Below are 20787 nucleotides of genomic sequence, written 5' to 3' on the forward strand. Positions count from 1 at the left end.
GTTTTATGCTGTCGAATTTAATTATAAGCATTGACTGTGTATTTGTTTCGGTTCATTGAGGTATGAATCGAAAAACCAATGTGCAAACTTTTATAAGAATCCGCTACGCGGATTCATACAATTTGCACATTGCTTTTTCGATTCATACCTCAATGAACCGAAAAAAATACACAGTCAATCTTTAACAGCATGAGTGAGTGAGATTGGTTTAACGCCGCTTTGAACAGTATTCCAGGTACATGAGATGAGGTGAGGTGAAGTGGGGTTTAACGTCGCGTCCAAGATTATTGCACTTATATAGCGACGTGCATGTACGTATGTGTGTTTGTGTGGCTGCTTGAACGAGTCCGGACTGATGCCGATTTAGAGTGCTAGCTCACTGAGATACCATGCCGCAGTTTAACATGAATACCCCACTCAGACACAGTATACTGACTCCGAGCCGGCCAGTCCTTGTTTTAGCCCCTTAATGCCGAGCGCCAGACAGGGTAACAAAAAGTACCATATTTTAACGTCTTTTGGTATGACGCGGCCAGGGAATGAACCCCGGACCTTCCGTTCTCCGGGCGGACGCTCTACCACTAGACCACGGAGGCGGTTTCCAGGTACATGACGACGTGAATGGTAAATGTGGGAGGAAAGCCCGAAGCGATGCAGGTCACAGAAATAAACCACTACGAGGGTCTGGTGCTGACAAACCTAGAAACAAATGGAGGCGAACCAAGACTTTTACACCACGATCACAGGTTTCTGGCGTGCCAAAGGGACGCAACTCTTCACAGCAAAGTGCGCAGCCTTAGACGACTGGGCCCCCGTGTCTTCTTTGTATTTGACCAATGCAATTTTACAAAACATAGAAACACAGCAACTATAGGTCCTTACTATGCTGGGGAAACCCATTTGCATGAGGATGGTGTTAGTGAAGCTTAAGTCCTCGCAACTTTAAAAAGAAACATGGCTGCAGATTTTTACCCGGATTGTTACCATCTGATAGAAACTCAGTGATGATGTTTATCGCTAACAAAATAGATATTCTTGAAAAGCACACTGTTTGTTTTTCTAGTTTAACACTTCACTTAGCTATATTCCAGCTATATGACGGCGGTCTGTAAATAATCGAGTCTGGACCAGTCAATCCGGGGATTGACATCATGAGCATCGATCCACGCAATTGGGATACGATGACATGCATCAACCAAGTCATCGAGCCTGACCACCTGATCCCGTTAACCGCCTTTTGCGACAAGCAAAGTCGCCTTTTACGACAAGTATGGGTTGCTGAAGACCTATTCTAGGTGAGTGAATATGGTTTTACGCCGCTTATAACAATATTCCAGCAATATCACGGCGGGGGACACCAGAAATGGGCTTCACACATTGAACCCATGTCGGGAATCGAACCCGGGTCTTCGGCGTGACGAGTGAACGCTTTAACCATTAGGCTACCCGACCGCCCCTATAATGGGAAGAGATTTGTCCCTTATGGTTTTATAACTTTTCATGAGATGTACAGTATAAACCAATAAACGCCATAAACGAATGACAGCTTCATCGAATGGAAACGGGTGAATTACAGAAGCAGGCCTACTCAAACACTCCGCAGCATCAACGATTAAAAAATAATTGCGAAGTTCTGAGAGTGGATATACTCTGTTAGGCAAGATGTGCCGTGGCTGGAGAATGTAAATATTTTCACAATCAATAGTTTTCTGTAAGGGGGCAGAATATGAGAAGTCCTCTTGAGCTGTCATTTTGGGACCGAGCATTTGATAATTTGATATTCGGGGTAGCTGGGATTACATCGAAAATCGAAATTGCTTGAAAGATATAATGATCCTTCATACTGTTCAAAAAAACCAATTATCTTGCCTGGCACAAAAATACATTATTGCAAACAAATATCTGGTTTCATACAAAATCTCATACACGAAGCCTACTTCATACAGGCTCCGTGTTGTATTGAACTTCGGGACAAGCACACATGGACATGTCTTTCACAGAAGCTGTTTACAAAACAGTCTACCTTCCGCTATTTCACAAATGTTTAAATGGAGAAAAAAATATTCATTTTGTTTTATTTCTATTAAGTTTTTTATGTCATGAGTTATTTTTAATTTAGTTTAATTTAATTTAATTTTTCATTTAGTTACTTGCGTGATTCGTGATTTATTTGATTGATTAACTTTGTTTGTTTGTTGTTTAACGCCGCACTTAGCAATATTCCAGCTATATGACGTGAGTCTGCAAATAATATAATCGCGTGATCGACATCATGAGCATCGATACACGCAATTGGGATCGATGACATGCATCAACCAAGTCAGCGAGCCTGACCACCTGATCACGTTAGTCGCCTCTTTCGACAAGCATAGTCGCCTTTTACGACAAGCATGGGTTGCTGAAAACCTATTCTACCCCGGATCTTCACGGGTCTAACTGATTGTTTAATGTTGTGTTAAAATATAGAATCGGCGGGTGATTATGACATAATTACCTAATAATCAAAAACGTAAACATTGTATGTGACCCAATAAATAGAACAAGTATTGAGACTACAACCAACAGCACAAGGATGTTAGCAGAATTTCAAACAATTTCAACAAGACAGTACAAGTATGAATGTATTGTATTTTGCCACACAGTCCTTATATAGGAAATTACCTGTTAGTTGGTTGGTTGGTTGGTTGGTTGGTTTGTTGTTTAACGCCGCACTCAGCAATATTCCAGCTATATGACGGCGATCCCGTTAGTCGCCTTTTACGACAAGCATAGTCACCTTTTACGGCAAACATGGGTTGCTGAAGACCTATTCTACCCCGGAATCTTCTCGGGTCAAATTACCTGTTACAGTGGATATAAGATGTTACATATTTGGAAAGTATTCCTTTTCTACGAACCTTGGCCGTCAGGTAGGGACTGATCATTTAATAACTTGATATTCGGGGTGGCTGCTATTTTATCGAAAATCGAAATTGCTTGAAAAATTTAATGCTGCTTTACACTATTGAAAAGCAATTATTTCAACGGGCATAAAATATACATTGTTGGAAGATGCTTTTGAATTTCATACAATTTCAACAATTTGTTCGTTTCAGACAAATCAAAAATATTTATTGTACTTAAACCACACAGTCGTTATATAGAACGACATCTCAATATAGTCGACTTCGCCATACAAGGTAAAGGATCTTTTGTTAGCAATTATTTTGTACGAACCAAAGCGTGGTACATGAAACATGTGATCGATTTTGTGAGCGTCCACTCGATACGGGAACAAATACGTGGGAATCTCAATTCAACATTTATTTATGAAACTGGTATTATAATCTATCGAAAATATTCATTAGGCAAGACCCCGTTTAGAAAAGAAATGTCGCAGATAACGTTTAAACTTACTCGTCCTATATTGACATAGTCCTCTAAATATTAGCTCGTCGTTTAAATAAAAGCCTTAATTAGGTAACTCGGCTGTTAAATAAACACCTTAATGAGGTATCTCGGCTGTTAAATAAACAACGGACTAGAACCATGTGTGTTTTGTTCAAATCATAGATATACAACCTCTAGTTTGACATCGTTCAAGCCTGAATCTAAAACTGGAAGTGAGTGAGTGAGTGAGTGGGTGAGTGGGTGGGTGGGTGTTGGTGAGTGAGTGAGTGAGTGAGTGAGTGAGTGAGTGAGTGTTGGTGAGTCAGTGAGTGAGTGAGTGGGTGGGTATGATAGATTTATTGATTGATTGAGTGGTTGAGTGAGTGAGTGGTTGAGTGAGTGAGTGAGTGAGTGAGTGTTTAATGGATTTCTGTAACCGACACCTAGTGGATGTATATGTACAATAAAACTGATCTTATTTATCTCTATCTTATAATGTACCGTTACCTCCTTTCATCCCCATCTTTTTTGATAAATTGGTGATATGTTTGGTAAACAATAAATGTCTAGTAGTGAGTGAATACGGCGGTCTGTACATAATCGTATCCAGTGATTGGCATGAAGAGCATTGATCTACGCAACTGGGATACGATGACACGAATCAACCAAGTCAGCGAGCCTCACAGCCTGATCCCGTTAGTCGGCTCTTACGACAAGCCTGGGTTGCTGAAGACCTATTCTACCCCGGATCTTCACTGGTGTGCTGCGCGAGGTGAACGTAGGTAGAGGACCAAATGTTGTTTGTTGCTACTTATCTTTCAATACTACACTCATCACGATAAATTAGTGAGTGAGTTGGGTTTACATCGATTATGATAGGATTACGTGTCACACAGGGGGAAAATACTTTTACGATACTTTAACCTCCTGTACAGCGCCTTCAGTAATGTCAGTTGATAAAAGCATCACACCAAATTTAAAAACAAGCATCAATTATTTTTTTCAGCAAGGGAGTGTCCCGCCTCGGTTTGTGTTTTCTATCTGGATTGGTTGGTTGGTTGGTTGGTTGGTTGGTTGGTTTGTTGGTTGGTTGTTTTTTTGTTTTACGACGCACTCAGCAATATCCCAGCTATGTGACGGCGGTCTGTAAATAATCGTGTCTGGACCAGACAATCCAGTGATTAATATCATGAGCATCGATCCACGCAATTGGGATCGATGATATGCATCAACCAAGTCAGCGAGCCTGACCACCCGATCAAGTTAGCCGCCTTTTACGGCAAGCATGGGTTGCTGGAGACCTATACTAACCCGGATCTTCACGGGTCTTTTTCTATCTGGAATCCGTATTCAGTTTAAGTATAGAATACGTATTTTGAAGTAAGTTATGAAGGGAGAGACCTGCTACAAAAGCATGAATTATTTTTTAATTCTATGTGCATGTGTAAAGTTTCCGGACTCGTTTCATTGTACACAGAGGAGCGTACAACGACATGCGTACGTGCTGGCAGACATATATGTGCTAATATGAATGTGTTACGGGCTGTGCTCTTTAGAATGTGAGGTTTCCAGACTCGTGGGGTTTCAATGTGCACAGAGGAGCGTACAACGACATGCGTACATGCTGGCAGACATATATGTGCTAATATGAATGTGTTACGGGCTGTGCTCTTTGGAATGTGAGGTTTCCGGAGTCGAGAGGTTTCCGGAATCGTGGGGTTTCACTGTGTACCGATGAGCGTACACCGACATACGTACATGCTGGCAGACACATGCGTGCTGATATGAATGTGTAATGGGCTGTGCTCTTTGGGATGTGAGGTTTCCAGACTCGAGAGGTTTCCGGACTCGTGAGGTTTCACTGTACACAGATGAGCGTACAACGACATGCGTACATGCTGGCAGACATATATGTGCTGATATGAATGTGTAATAGGCTGTGCGCTTTGGAATATGAGGTGTCCGGATTCGAGAGGTTTCCGGAATCGTGGGGTTTCACTGTACACAGAGGAGCGTAGAACGACATACGTACATGCTGGTAGACATATGTCTGCTAATGTGAATGTGTAATGGGCTGTGCTCTTTGAAATGTGAGGTTTCCGGACTCGTGGGGTTTCACTATACACAGAGGAGCGTACAACGACATACGTAAATGCTGGTAGATATATGTGTACTAATATATGTAATGGGCTGTGCTCTATTGAATTTGAGGTTTCCGGAATCGAGGGGTTTCCAGACTCGTGGGGTTTAACTGTACACAGATGAGCGTACAACGACAAACATACATGCTGGCAGACACATGTGTGCTAATATGAATGTGTAACGGGCTGTGCTCTTTGGAATGTGAGGTTTCCGGACTCGAGAGGTTTCTGGATTCGTGGGGTTTCACTGTACACAGATGAGCGTACAACGACATACGTACATGCGGGTAGACATATGTGTGCTAATAGACTGTGCTCTACTGAAGGTGAGGTTTCCGGACTCGAGAGGTTTCCGGAATCATGGGGTTTCACTGTACACAGATGAGCGTACAACGACAAACGTACATTCTGGTAGACAGGTGTGCTAATATGAATGTGTAACGGGCTGTGCTCTTTGGAATGTGAGGTTTCCAGACTCGAGAGGTTTCCGGACTCGTGGGGTTTCACTGTGCACAGATGAGCGTACAACGACATACGTGCATGCTGGCAGACACATGCGTGCTAATATGAATGTGTTACGGGCTGTGCTCTATTGAATGTGAAGTTTCCGGACTCGTGAGGTGTCACTGTACACAGTTGACATACGTACATGCTGGCAGACATATGTGTGCGGACGCTGCTTTCACCGGGATACAGATCTCATTCGGGGCACATGGTTGACTGGCGCAGGCATGCTTGGAATTCTGAAAACATATTCTACTATTTACGCAGTATTTCCGTATTAATATTAATAATTATTTATAGAATAACCCACGAGGTACGAGTGATTACGGAAAATATGTCGCTAAAGCTCGGAACTTAAAACATTAATTTCACGAGTGACATATTTTCCGTAATCACTCGTACCGAGTGGGTTATTCTATTTATTACCCATATTCATATTAAAGATATGTTTCAAGAAAAAAACAATCAACTGTCGCCGATCAAGAATCAGCTGTTTTGTATCAATCCGCGTGTGAAAAAAACACCGTCCACTCACTCCAACCGCATTACTCAATTAACGTGTTGTTACGTCTGAAAAAAATTAGTTCTGTTAAAAAACTGTAAAGATCACATTATTGCACTTATATTTCTGTCCGATTTACACAGCGTACACTATCTAGCATTGATGAGGAAGACAGATTTCCAAAGAGGTTCATCAGGTTTTTAAATCAAAGCTTGTTTTGACAATTTAAGATCTCGTAACTGAAAGACAGCCCCCGTCGTGCATCGGCGGATACATGCATTTCATATTGAGAAGGGGAAACACGAAAAAACCTGTCAATTTTTTTATGTGTCATTTGACAAAAATGACAAAATCTATAACAACAACATAGACAGAATGTACAGAAGTCTTGTTTGTTAGAGAAAAGTTACGAAAAGAAGGTAAACTTTGAAAAGTACGATTGCTGTCACAGTGTCGGAATGAATGACCCGACTTGACCCAGATATGAGACAGCCGAAACCAGGAATGACAAGAGAACCGGCGTTACAGCTTAATCCGGACAAGAAGTTTAATGAACATCGTGTGTGCTTTGAGACAAGTGTCACTGATGGGAAACATGTGCATGTGGGATTTCAGGAGATTTGTCAAAAGCGGAGTGGACAGTCAGATGACGGGAGTTTGTTGATATTTTGAAGTGATTCATAATGGTCGAACACCTGTTGATAGACAAACACGGTATCTGGAGACTTGGTGCTAAACTGTCCGCATTCACGGAGTTTATTTAGTTCCATATCGGACATGGGATCAGCTCGCTGGGGTAAGTTTTCTTTTCCTTGTATTTTTAATTATTTTTGTTTTAATTTCAAAACCTCTCCGAGTTTAGCAATGTGCATCGATTTCGCAACCAGATGCTGGTAATCATGTCGCTAAGGTAACACTCTATGCTACCCTTGATCTCCTTCAAAGTAGACAGTTCGAATTCTGAACTGTCTGATGTGCATGCCGAAATGATAAATTTGCAGATGATAATGTTTAGTTGCACCTTTCCTATGTCATTCACCCCCATAGTCATATGGTTCCCGGACATCAGTCAGCCTGCATACCGCACATCGCCGTACTTTGCAGACGTCGCGGTTACGAAAAACGTATACATTGTATAAAAAAAGTGTCACGTTATTTCTTCACACAACGTTACGAAATCGTACGAAATAGTAGCTTCTTTATGTTGTCTTTCGGAAAGTCTAATTGTTGTTGCTGAATGAATTTGTTTTTATTCTCATGCCATCGTTGAAAGTGTGAGTAGTCATATTTTTCGAGTTTTTCTTACCTGTATACATATGTGAACTAAATTCATGGCAACTTGTCAAGTTGAGTCTTTTTCATGTGTGTTTTCATTTTCAGTTGCAGTTATCGATGTTATCATCGTTCACAAAGGCAAACCTGTCTATACAAAGTCCGGTTTTTGGATTCGGGTGGTCGAGAATTCATCAAACAGCAAACCCTCTAACACAAACACAAACCAGGACTTGGTGGTGATGATCTTGGCGCCCTAGAAACAGTTTATGGCAACATCACAATTTGGATCTTGGAACTTCAATCAGGCCATATGCAGTTTTGACAACAGAGACATTAAATGTGTTCATAGGTTGAATTATACGAATAACTTTTCAGGTCAGTCAGATCCCCGTCCGCTTTAACGAGGTCATTTACTTTGACAGGTCTCAAATGGCCAGCCATGTTTGTTTACAAACGGGGACGTAGTTTTGGTTTATACTGTAGAATGAAAATCATGTGAAATAAATGAAAAAAATGATAATGTGAAATCATGTTGTTAATATGAAACTATGTGTCTTGTCTTTAAAATCTCGAATCAGTGAGATTGTAGCACGTAAAACATCTGAAGGGAAAGGCGTGGATTTGTGAATGAATGGGATGAGAAAAAAAATAGTTCCGTTGTCCAATGAAAATTTATCTTTGTTCCACTGACCAATCAGCTTCGAGAATCACTAATTGCACACTGTGCAAATATCAAAAAGTTATTACACTGCATATTTGAGCCCATATGGGTAATAATGTCCGTTATGCACACAAATCGACCGACATTATCCGTCTGCATTACAGCCGGTTGCTTGGTTGGTTTGTTGTTTTACGCCGCACTCAGCAATATTCAAGCTTTATGACGGCGGCCTGTAAAATAATCGAGTCTGGACCAGACAATCCAGTGATTGATATCATGAGCATCGATCCACGCAATTGTCGCAATACCGTTAGTCGCCTCTTACGACAGGCAAAGTCGCCTTTTACGGCAAGCATTGTTGCCGAAGACCTAATCTCCCCCAGGTTTACGGGTCCATTCCTCATGAATCTTATATAGGCGTATTGATTGACGTTGCATACTGCATAAAGAAATCTTTACAACAATTTCATTCAAATGCAAAACGTGCGTACGTTGTTGGAACAATTTCAGTTTGTGTAAACAAGTGTGTCAAAACTACTGAACGTCTATTACATGATAATGAGCTGTATTCAGTGAGCATCATCATTAAAATATGAACTCTGTGATGATAGAAAAGAAAACGAAAATTTCCTTATAACAAAGTAACGTCCCGGTGGATTCAATGATGGTGAACTGCCAACCGCCATGTTTTGTTTGTTAGTTTGATCTCCCTACTTAAGACACAGGGACGGGTTCACCATACCTTGTATTTGCGGGCAAGACACTTACGATAAAGGGAGACAATTTGAGGGGAGGTAACTCTTGTATGAAAAAAGTTCCGTCAAAGTGAAAGTGAAATATCAGGTGTTATGTTCACTGCAATGAACATATCACTTTTCTCAACCTCGGAAAACGCAGTCTTTCACAATGTTTGTTTTGTTTGTTTCTTTTGTGTTTCACGCCGCACTCAGCAATATTCCAGGTATATGACGGCAGTCTGTAAAGAATCGAGTTTAGACAAAACAATCCAGTGATTGACATCATGTTTGTTAATTTGTATGTTTGTTTATGGCCGCACTCAGTAATATTCCAGCTATGTGGCGGCGGTCTGTAAATAATCGAGTCTGAATTGACATCATGAGCAACGATCCATGGACATCATGAGTATCGATCCCCGTAATTGGGATACGATGACGTGTATCAACCAAGTCAGCTCGCCTGACCACCCGATCCCGTTAGTCGCCTCTTACGACAAGCATAGTCGCCTTTTACAGCAAACATGGGTTGCTGAGACCTATTCTTCCCCGAATCTTCACTGGTATCTAGAATAAAAAGTAAAATAGATGGAAGGCCAAATAGATAATTGGTCAAATAATAGGGAGCATCGACCTGCAACAGTCTCCTTATCTCAGAAAATAACCTGATTAGAAGCAGATAGTTATTGAGTCAAATAACAGGCACTGAACATCCCGGGAAAAGGGGCATCAGATTGTCAACTTGCACAGGCTGAACGCATGGTCCAGCGAAGACGTCTTGAGCATGATACTGTGACAGTTCCCATCCTTCTTGTCGATGGAGGTAAAGACGACCCTCGTTTGTTTGTTGTTTAACGCCGCACTCAGCAATATTCGCCTTTCACGACACGCATAGGTTGCTAAAGACCTATTCTACCCCAAAGCTTCACGGGTCATAATTTTTGCCTTAGTGAATGAGTCAATATACATATTGCCTGAATATTAAGTCAATGTACATATTGCCTGATCATAGACATTGACCGTAACATATATATTACACACCTAACGTAGTAGGAGGAAATTAATGTAGTCAGTAAAAAGTGTTAAACAATATTTCAATAAAAAACAGAGCTCTTATTGCTCATGTCAAAACAGGTATATACAAACTTTTTAAATATCTTGTTTAAGGAATCTGTTTATGCTGATCTTGAAGAGCTGACAAACCACTTAATAAACCAGGAACTGCAAATGAAATTTCCACTTGTACGGTTCAATGCAAACAAAAGTCAAGAAGAAAATATTTGAGATCACACCCCCACTCACACACATACACACACATATATATGTACAGCAAGTTATATAATAACAAGCATGAAATACTCACATCCCCCGCCAATATGACATGTCGGGTTTTGTGCATTGCATTAGCTCCTGTGAACTATGTTCACAGGGCCTTTTAGTAAATGGCATAATTGCAGCACTAACAAAAGTTATTACTGGTGTTGTTTTTCCATCTGAAGTTTATGATAGACATATGGACGAACAACTTCTTTATTACAATTAGGAGCGCTGGTTTCGGTGAAGGTTCTGACACCGTTATCAAGCAAGTGAAGTTCAGATTATGGTTGACAAGAATATATAGTGTTTATACAGTTGAGTAGGTTTAAGATCAGTTACACTGTTGTATTTGTAATGAGTTGTGTTTCTGCATGAAGTCAGTCAGTGAACAACTGTGTCCATGATACTTTTGGAGGAACATACACTCAAGCAATGCAGAACTTACCAGCAAGAAAGGAAAAGTATTCAAAACTGTGAAATGACATTATGTGCCAAGTTTGATGAAGAAATATAGTACGGTTTTCAAGATCTGCTCCGGAAACGAGGACTACCGCCATTTTCAGCCTAAATCAAAGTCGTTGCCAAGGAAACTCGAAAAATATTTTTTTGAGAAATCCCACACTATCAAAAGGCCCCAGTTCACCACTAGACCTATCTGTGTGCGAAGTTTGATGAAGACATATAGTACGGTTTTCAAGATCTGCTCCGGAAACGAGGACTACCGCCATTTTCAGCCTAAATCAAAGTCTTTGCCATGGAAACTCAAACATATTTTTCTGAAAAAATCCCAAACTATCAAAAGTCCCCAGTTTACTACTAGACCTATCTATGTGCCAAGTTTGGTGAAGACATATGGTACGGTTTTCAAGATCTGCTCCGGAAACGAAACGGACGCACGGAAGGAGGGAAGGACGGACGGACGGCACCCATTCCTATATCCCCCTTCCACTTCGTACTGATATTTGTTCTTGAAACCTGACAGGGCATTTCAAAATCCCTTAAATTCAACAATAGGGAAGACAAGGGTGCATTTTGTCTCAATATTCCTCAATGATCTCCATTCAAAATTATTTCAAACCTGATCGTAATACTAGTACACTTAATGGTTTAAATATTTGTCATTTGTCCCTTGCCGATGACTTAGTTCTATTTACAGATTTTTAAAAAAAGAAAAAAAGAAAAGTATTATTTGATGGTCTAAGAGTACTTTATACGTTTGGGATACGAAGACATGCATGATCCAAGTCAGCCTGACAACCCGATCCCATTAGTTGTCTGTTGACCCGTGAGGATCCGGGGTAGAATAGGTCTCCTCGATTATTTATAGACCATGATGTTGGTCCTTCCGCATTCATTGATTTTGCGACTTTAAGTATAAGAACACGGGTGTAACCCGGGTGTAACCCATGAGTCTCCTAAAGACAAGCGTGCCTAGGGACCATTTGCTAATCGAGGTTGTTCTTTTGTTTTTGTATTTTGGCTTGTTTTTTGTTTGTTTTATGTTTGTTTGTTTGTTTGTTGTTGTTGGGTTTGTTTTTTTTGTGTTTTTTTTGTTTGTTTGTTTTTTAGAGGGGGGGGGGCGTTTTTCATATATTCAAACTGTAAACCTGAACAGTTTTATCAAACATATGGCAACAATTTTGTGGGTGACAATATGTTTCACTTTTTTTTCCATAGTCAGAAGCGGAATGATTTTTTCAATCATTATTTGGGACCATTATTTGGGGTGGTGATTTTGGATTAGCCTGATGCTTGACCTTCCTGATAACTCGCTTGTTTTCGCTAACATCTGGTATCATCACTGTATGACAGTGACTCATAAACACATGTTCATAATAGAGTCTGAATGAGACAATATTGACTCTGCCTTAAGCAGATATTTTTTTAAGTATATGAAAAGGGTTTTGTCGGTTCTGTTCATTGTCGCTGCACGTGAGCTAGCAGTACAGCTAGAATATTGCTGAGTGAGGCGTAAAACAACCAACCAACCCACTACCTTTGAGTTTTAAAGTCAATACAGAAAGATAGCTCTCTTTCAGTTGCACATGATGGAAATAAAATGAAATCTAGTTCTTGAAAAAAAATATTTTAGTGATGTAACAGAAGAATATGTTATGGTAAAATTATTACTGATTTCTTAAGTAATTACTTCACATGGGATAGACATCAAAATTAACAGAAAGAACCTTTTTTTCAAATAAGATTATATTTGTGTAACATCTGTTGCATCGAAAACTATTCTGTTAAATTGAAAATTGTAAATGAAAAAGCTCGTCGTACGTTCAAACAAAATAAACGCCCATCTCGGCGGAACTATGTTTCTAATATAAATTCACGTACAGCAATGTCTAAGGTTTGGAATATGGTGCAAAGAATAAAAGGTTAGGGTTCCAAATCTTGTGTTCACCTTCACCTTCTTAAATCTGATATAGCCAATAAATTAGGAGAAACGTCAACTAATCATTCTTCATCATTATGTTCCAAATTTCAGAAATATAAAGACAAACAGGAAAGAAAGAAAATGAATCTTAACTCTGAAAACGGTGAAGATTAATGATGAAGTATTGTTCCATTCATGAGCTGAATACTGCCTAATGGCAAGCTCATGATACTGCTATGGTTGATGATAATATCCACAATCAGTTACTAAAACATTTACCTAAATCCTATTTAGAAACACTATTAAATATAATTCATAAGATCAGGACAACGAGTTATTTCCCTTCGTTATGGCGGAATGCTGTTATCATACCAATACCAAAACCTGGCCGGGATCAGACTGATCCTTCAAATTATAGGCCAATACCGCTTACTAACTGTGTTTGTAAGACTATGGAAAGAATGTTCAATAATAGATTAATATGGTCCTTGGAAACAAAAAATCTTATAACAAATATTCAATGTGGTTTCAGAAAAAAATAGAAGTACTATTGACCATCTGGTTAGATTAGAATCATTTGTGAAAAGTGCTGTCATCTATAAACAACATACAATATCTATATTTTTCGATTTAGAAAAAGCATACGATACGACCTAGAACCATGGACTTTTACAGGATCTTAATGAGATGGGTTGAGAGGCCGTTTGCCTTCTTTTATATCACAGATTTTAACAGATAGACATTCCCAGGTACTTGTGGGATCGACCTTGTCTGATTTTTACGATTAAGATAAGGGTGTCCCCCAAGGTAGCATCTTATCAGTAACGTTGTTTAGCATAAAGATAAATAGTTTATCTATGGTTTTAAATGACTATTGACGGGTCTGTGTTTGTCGATGAGTTTTATAATGTCGAGGTAAAAATATACACAGTTGCAACCTTGTCTGAATAAAATCAATGAATGAGTAGAGCGGAACGGCTTTAAGTTTTCTAAATCTAAAACTAATTACATCCATTTCTGTCGAAAATATAAACGACATAGGGACCAAGATTTACGTCTCGCTGGAACTCCAATCAAAGTTGTAAAAGAAGCTATTTTTTTAGGAATAATGTTTGCTCATCATCTTACCTTCTTATCACATATTACATATCTGAAAGCTAAATGTCTGAAGGCACTGGGTTTATTTAAAGTTGTTTCTAATTCCAAAAAGGGAGGGGACCAGTCAACCCTTCTTCACTTAAATAGATCACTCATCCGTTCTAAACTCGACTATGGCTCCATCATCTATAGTGGAACCTGTAAAAGCAACCTTAAACTTTTAGATTCTATTCACCATCAAGGTCTACGACTCTGTCTTTAATCTTACCGAATCTCCCCTATTGACAGTTTGTACATTGAGGCCGATGAGCCATCTCCTTAACAGCGCGGTATACAATTATCATAACAATACATAACGGAATTATATTCAAATGAGTCAAATCCAGCTTACAACTGCGTTTTTAATCCTCTTTATGAGGATCTTTTTCATAAGAAGTCATCCCTTATTCCACCACTAGGAATCAGAATTAAACCTTTCATTTCTAATGCTAATATCGAACTCGAAAATACATCTATTTTCCGCCTGCTTTCTTTTCCTCCTTGGCAATTGGTGAAGCCACAGGTGGATCTTACTTTATCAAAGTTAAAAAAATCTGAAACGAATCAACTACATTTTCAACAGGAGGACGGCCAGATAAGAAGCGAATAAAACACTTACAAATCTATGTTTACAGATGGATCCAAGGATGGTGGTGCTGTTGCCAGTGCCAATATCATTGGATCCAAAACTTAATCAATTACATAACTTGATAATTCTTTCATTTTTACAGCTGAATCAAAGGCCATTTTAACTGCTCTAGAATATATAAATAAATAATTAAACCATAAGAAATTCATTATGTTTTCGGACTTGCTGTCCTGTCTTCAGGCAATACAAAATACTTCGTGTCAACATCCAGTTTTACTTAACATCACCGTCTCTTGTTGGTTACCCAGCCATGTTGTGGATCCGTGGTAGAATAGGTCTTCAGCGACCCATGTTTGCAGTAAAAGGCGAATATGCTTGTCGTGAGAGGCGACTAGCGGATTGTCTGGTCCAGACTCGAATATTTACAGACCGCCGTCATATAGCTGGAATATTGCTGAGTGCGGCGTAAAACAACAAACAAACAAACAACAGCCATTTTAGGATCGTTGCTAACACAATGGCTGATGCTGCTGCAAAGGCAGCACTCGGCAAATCTGTGACACTACTTCTTATACGTATACCCTGGCCCCTGAAGATCCGGGGTAGAATAGGTCTTCAGCAACCATGCTTGTCATAAAAGGCGACTAACGGGATCGGGAGATCAGGTTCCCTGACTTTGTTAATGCATGTCATCGTATCCCAATTGCGTGGATAGGTGCTCAAGATGTCAATCACTGGATTGTCTGCACCAGACTCTATTATTTACAGACCGCCGTCATGTAGCTGGAATATTGCTGAATGCGGCGTTAAACAACAAACAAGAAACAAACAAACAACCAGCAAGGGACAAGACATGCTTCTTCGGATTTTCCTTGTTCAATTGGTATGCCAGATGAGCATGATTTAAAACTGTCCCAAACAGATAGTGAAAACTACTTTTTTACATAATTAAATTGTGCAAGATATATCATGTTAACTTTAATTTAAAACACCAGTCAGGGAAAGAAACTGAATGCATTCAATTGGAAACGGTTCACCAATGACACATCCCCCAGAGATCGTCCTGCTCTGTCTGATACTGAGGTGCCTTCCATATGGTGAATACACAAGCATTTGGTCCAACGAAAGAAGACAGAGTCTTGAATATTGATACACGTCCAAAGAACAACTGTGTGACATAAAATGATGTTTGTGAAGACGTTTTCAATATTTAAAACATTCTTCAGTCTTTCTAAGGCAGTCTCTCTCGGGATTGTTCTCGCGAGAAAATCAACAAACATACTGGTCCTTCTTTTGTCAGCTTACGGCCCCAAGAGAGGCTTGAACTGCTAATTTGCTAGCTCGGATTCTGGTCTCGCGAGAGTAGACGAGATACGACAGAATTATTTAGTTCGGGTAATGTGGACAGGTGCACCTATTTCAAATGGAGAAACCAGATCTCAAGAGCCTGAACAAAAGCAACAAACATCGTTGACGGGTGAATAAGTTCGGTGAACCAGTTTTATTTTGGACGAACATAACGTGAGGGTTACTCCTCGCTAACGCAAAAGGTTGAAATAATATTTAAGTGACTGAATTTTGACTTACGCCGCATTTGATCCCCCTGCCAGTAAATAATGGAACTCGGGTCGGGTGCAGAGCATGCAGAAGCCACGCCGTCAGGGTATGATGGTGAGGTGAGGTAAAATGGGGTTTAACGTCGCGTCCAAGATTTCACTTATATAGCGACGTGTATGCACGTGTATATGTGTGTGTGTGGCTGCTTGTACTAGTCCGGACTGATGCCGATTTATAGTGCAAGCACACTTGAGGTACCATGCCGCAGTTTAACATGAATACCCCACTCAGACACAGTATACTGACTCCGAGCCGACCAGTCCTTGTTTTAGCCCCTTAATGCCGAGCGCCAGACAGGGTAACAACAAGTACAATCTTTTAACGTCTTTTGGTATGACGCGACCGGGGATCGAGCCCCGGACCTTCCGCCCCCCGGGCAGACGCTCTACCACTAGACCACGGAGGCGGTCACTGGGGTATGGTAACACAGTCAGACAGACACAATGTAACCAATTGATACTTTTGTTTTTTTGCCTGTTTGTTGTTTTACTATGAAGCATAGAAAAGCATTGCTAGGAGAATAACAATTGATTAAATATTGATTGACTATTGGAGTAACTACTGACTGGGAGATCAACAATTGATTGACTAGGGGGAACAATTGATTGACTTGGAGAGTAACAGTTGATTGACTAGGTGGAACAATAGATTGGCTAGGGGGAAAAATTGATTGACTGGGAGAGTCACAATTGATTGACTTGGTGGAACAATTGATTGGCTAGGGGGGACAATTGATTGACTGGGAGAGTCACAATTGATTGACTAGGGGGAACAATTGATTGGCTAGGGGAACAATTGATTGACTGGGAGAGTAAAACTTGATTGATGTGGAGTAACAATTGATTGGCTAGGAGGAACAACTGATTGACTAGGAGAGTAACAATTTGTTGACTTGGAGTGACAATTTATTGATCAATTACGATAGTATCAATTAATTGACTAGGGGAGTAACAGCTTTTACTATGTCTCAGTGTTACCTATTTGTCAAACACACGTCAAGTCAAAGTCAAAGATGTTTATTGTATCAAAGGCCATCGGCCCATATACAAGTTAGATTTAGGCCATTCATTCAAAGTGTAGATTAGGTGAAGAAAAAAATATCGAGTCTCAATTATCTGCCGATACAGATTCCACTGGGCGTTAATATAAAAACGAGGTGGAAATTATATGAATTGATCACTGAAAAATCAGCGAGGACACTAGGTGTTCGCGAAAAGGATAAGCTTGTCTTGCTCTTCTGGTAGCACCCGCCGCTCACACAATGCGCGCAGAGAGTCGTTGTCTAACGGCGCACAGCGCGTTTGTTGAAATCAAAAAGCTATGCTCACACTGTGGTATTAACATTTCAACATAGATATCGAGGTACCATCCAGCTTGGGGATTTGTTATTGATTCTTACTAAAAGTTGTATGGCGTTGATATAGACCAGCATTATAGAAGCTGCATTGTCGAAAATGGCAGTTGTGATATCCATTAGCATATGTTGTGCTTCTGCCAAATGATTTGAGAGAAGCCATGGAAAGTATCATGAGAATATAGGAACCGTGTTGAATTAACGGTGTTATTTAAAACGGATACACACACAAACACACACACGTAAGAAAGTAAGTGTATGATGTCAATATATATATTTCTGGATTGTCTGGTTCAGACTCGATTATTTTACAGACCGTCGTCATATAGCTTGAATATTGCAGAGTGTGGCGTTAAACCACAAACAAACAAACAAACAAATAAACATAAGACCTGATATTTCACTGCAGTGAACACTTTGATGGAACTATTTTCAAGAGTTACCTCCCCTCAAATTGTCTCCCTTCATCGTACGTTTCTTGCCCGTACACAAACTGTTGACTTCCTTTTTACGTTAGTTCCACATTGACAACAGTTAATATCGCTTCATGCCGTTTGCTATAAACTGTAAATTTCTCATTTTACTCGTCAATCGAGACTCTTCGTTTCGATAAGCGCCATTTTTGTTACTTTACCAGCGTGTATTCTTTCGCGGACTCGTAGTTATCAAGAATATTTTTTGTTGAAGTTGATTCTACATATATATATATATATATATATATATATATATATATATATATATATATATATAAATGTTATCATATCTATATGTATGGTACACAATTTCGTGATCCTAAATATCTTTTTGTTACCATTGTTTATATTTTTTAAGATTTCCAAACACGAAACTACTTTTTTAGTCGCAAATACAAGGGGTGGTGAACCGTCCCTGTGTGTTAAGTAGGGAGAATTTACGTTTCATTTTGTTACATTTGTAATGAAGTAAATATTTTTTTCCAGTTGACAACTACGCAAAAAGTATTTAATCAATAAGATATTTGTAGCCACGAGAGAAAATAACTTCTTTTTTCCCCGTCACTCGTTCAGAGAAACATGATATTTCACTCGACACACGATGACAAATTGAAGATAGCTGTGCAAAAGAATATAGCCGTGTAACAGAAAAACCTGCACCAACCTGACACGGCTCAGATTCTACATCCGCTCGCAGACTTTTCATCCTGGGCCGGACATTTGATGGGGCGGTGGTGCCGGTCTCTGTCTTCATGTCGCACCTGTTGGAGCCGATGTCCATGCTGACGGACCTGCACTCCCTCAAGTACCAACACATGTGGGAGCATCTGTACACGGAGGACAACACGCCGGACTTCAAAGACTTCATGTCCAACGTCTCGCTCCTGTGTTGGTCAACCTTACACCCGGCTTGCAGAGTCACGGGCAGCAGGCCCGCCAAGAAAAATATTACTCGGGACAAACACATTGTGATGCTTATCCACACGGCCATACACTGGAACACATCCACCTGTATCTAAGACATCCACCTGTAGGTTAGAAGCTTCTGGTGTAACTGAGGTCCCACTAGATATGCAACTTCGTGTTTGCTTTTCCAGAAGACTATTGATCCATTGAGTTATCCCAAGAGGAATTTTCGCTGATCATATTAAGCGTAGTTGTTCGTGGGTACCCATCCCTATATTGTTGCGGCTGGTCTGGTTAGTTATGCATGCAGTGTCTTTAATGATCAATAGTACTTATCTATATCGGTGTTCTAAGGAGCTATATACAGTTCGGTGTGAATGGTCAGTTGTCGGCCTTCGATTGAATACGTATACAGGTGCATTCAAAGTAGGGTGGTCTGGTGTTGGGCTCTTTTCCGTCATGCCATTCAAGCATTATATTGTGACAAGGTTGCATTGCATATTTAATGGATTGAAAAATGAAAGCAAACCAATCATCTTCAAGAGGTCATTCAGCATTCATCTGATGAAGGCGCAAGAAGTAGCTCTGAAACGTCGTGACAAAGATTGGTTGGTTGCTTTGTTGTTGTTGTACGCCGCACTCAGACAAGCATAGTCGCCATTTAGAATAGGGCTTCAGCAACCCATGCTTGTCACAAAAGGCAATTATGCTTGTCGAAAAAGGCGACTTAACGGGATCGGGTGGTCAGGTATAGCAATATTCCAGCTATATGACGGCGGTCTGTAAATAATCGAGTCTGGACCAGACAATCCAGTGATTGACATCATGAGCAACCGTATCTTTTATTGCCTTTCTGTCCCTGACAGAACTATTGTGATCCTGAAGTATTCTGCTATTGATATTGTTGAGTTCTATTATTCATAATACTGACAGCAGTGTCAGCATTTTGATATATCGATTTTAATCAATTCAACTTTCTCAAAGAATCACATTTCAGAGATCGTTTCCTTTCTCCTGACATTATATTTGAAAAATATAATTGGCTACCGATCGTACGTGTTCCGTTACTTGAGTATGTTCAGTTGCAAAAGTCTCGTAAAAAATAGATTTCAGAATCTCAGTGTCTTAAATTAAAGTATGTATCACCGAAAATTCGCATTTTCATCGTCAAACATGACAATAATTTTCAAAATAATTTTACTATTTAATTTGTTTTATTGTTGTTTAACGCCACACTCAGTAATATTCCAGCCAGCGGCGGCCTGTAAATAATCGCGTCTGGACAAGACAATCCAGTGATTGACAGCATGAGCATCGATACACGCAACTAGGATCAATGACATGCATCAACAAAGTCGCCTCATACGACAAACATAGTCGCCTTTTACGTCAAGCAAGGGTTGCTAAGTCCTATTCTAATACGGATCTTCACGGGTCTGTACCCTCCTTACTCGTTCATGCACAAAACAGAACCTGAAAATGGAAAACAGTATTTGTGTTGATTTGTTCACAGCCATACCGGGGGCGGTCGGGTAGCCTAGTGGTTAAAGCGATGAAGACCCGGTTCGATTCCTGACATGGGTACAATGTATGAAGCACATTTCTGGTGATATTGCTGGAATTTTGGTAAAAGCGGCATAAAACCATACTAACTCACAGTATACATTATACTGTTTATTCAGTAAGGTTACATAGGCCATCGGCCCATGTCACAGCAGTTGTACAGCAGCCATTCTTGTAACTGAAATTTATATCAGCAGTTTTGTCCTTAATTGCATAGACTTATACATATTATATAGAAATATACATAGCCAAATTTCTTATGATA

At 39.9% G+C, this 20787-nt stretch overlaps 1 protein-coding gene across 1 annotated transcript in view; it reads right to left on the reverse strand.

Moving 5' to 3' along the window:
• Nucleotides 1–19069, reverse strand: part of LOC139472798 (A disintegrin and metalloproteinase with thrombospondin motifs adt-1-like) — a 70081-nt gene extending 51012 nt beyond the window's left edge. The window contains exons 1-2 of the mRNA XM_071255267.1: nucleotides 18718–19069; nucleotides 6160–6253 (exon numbers count right to left, since the gene is read on the reverse strand). Of these exons, the coding sequence (XP_071111368.1) occupies nucleotides 6160–6253; nucleotides 18718–19044 (421 nt within the window). The 5' untranslated portion in view covers nucleotides 19045–19069. The remainder of the gene's footprint in view (nucleotides 1–6159; nucleotides 6254–18717) is intronic.
• Nucleotides 19070–20787: the final 1718 nt, after the last annotated feature.

This window comes from Haliotis cracherodii, unplaced genomic scaffold, assembly GCF_022045235.1.
Source record: "Haliotis cracherodii isolate W230 unplaced genomic scaffold, xgHalCrac1.p SCAF_25, whole genome shotgun sequence".
Classification (NCBI taxonomy): domain Eukaryota; kingdom Metazoa; phylum Mollusca; class Gastropoda; order Lepetellida; family Haliotidae; genus Haliotis; species Haliotis cracherodii.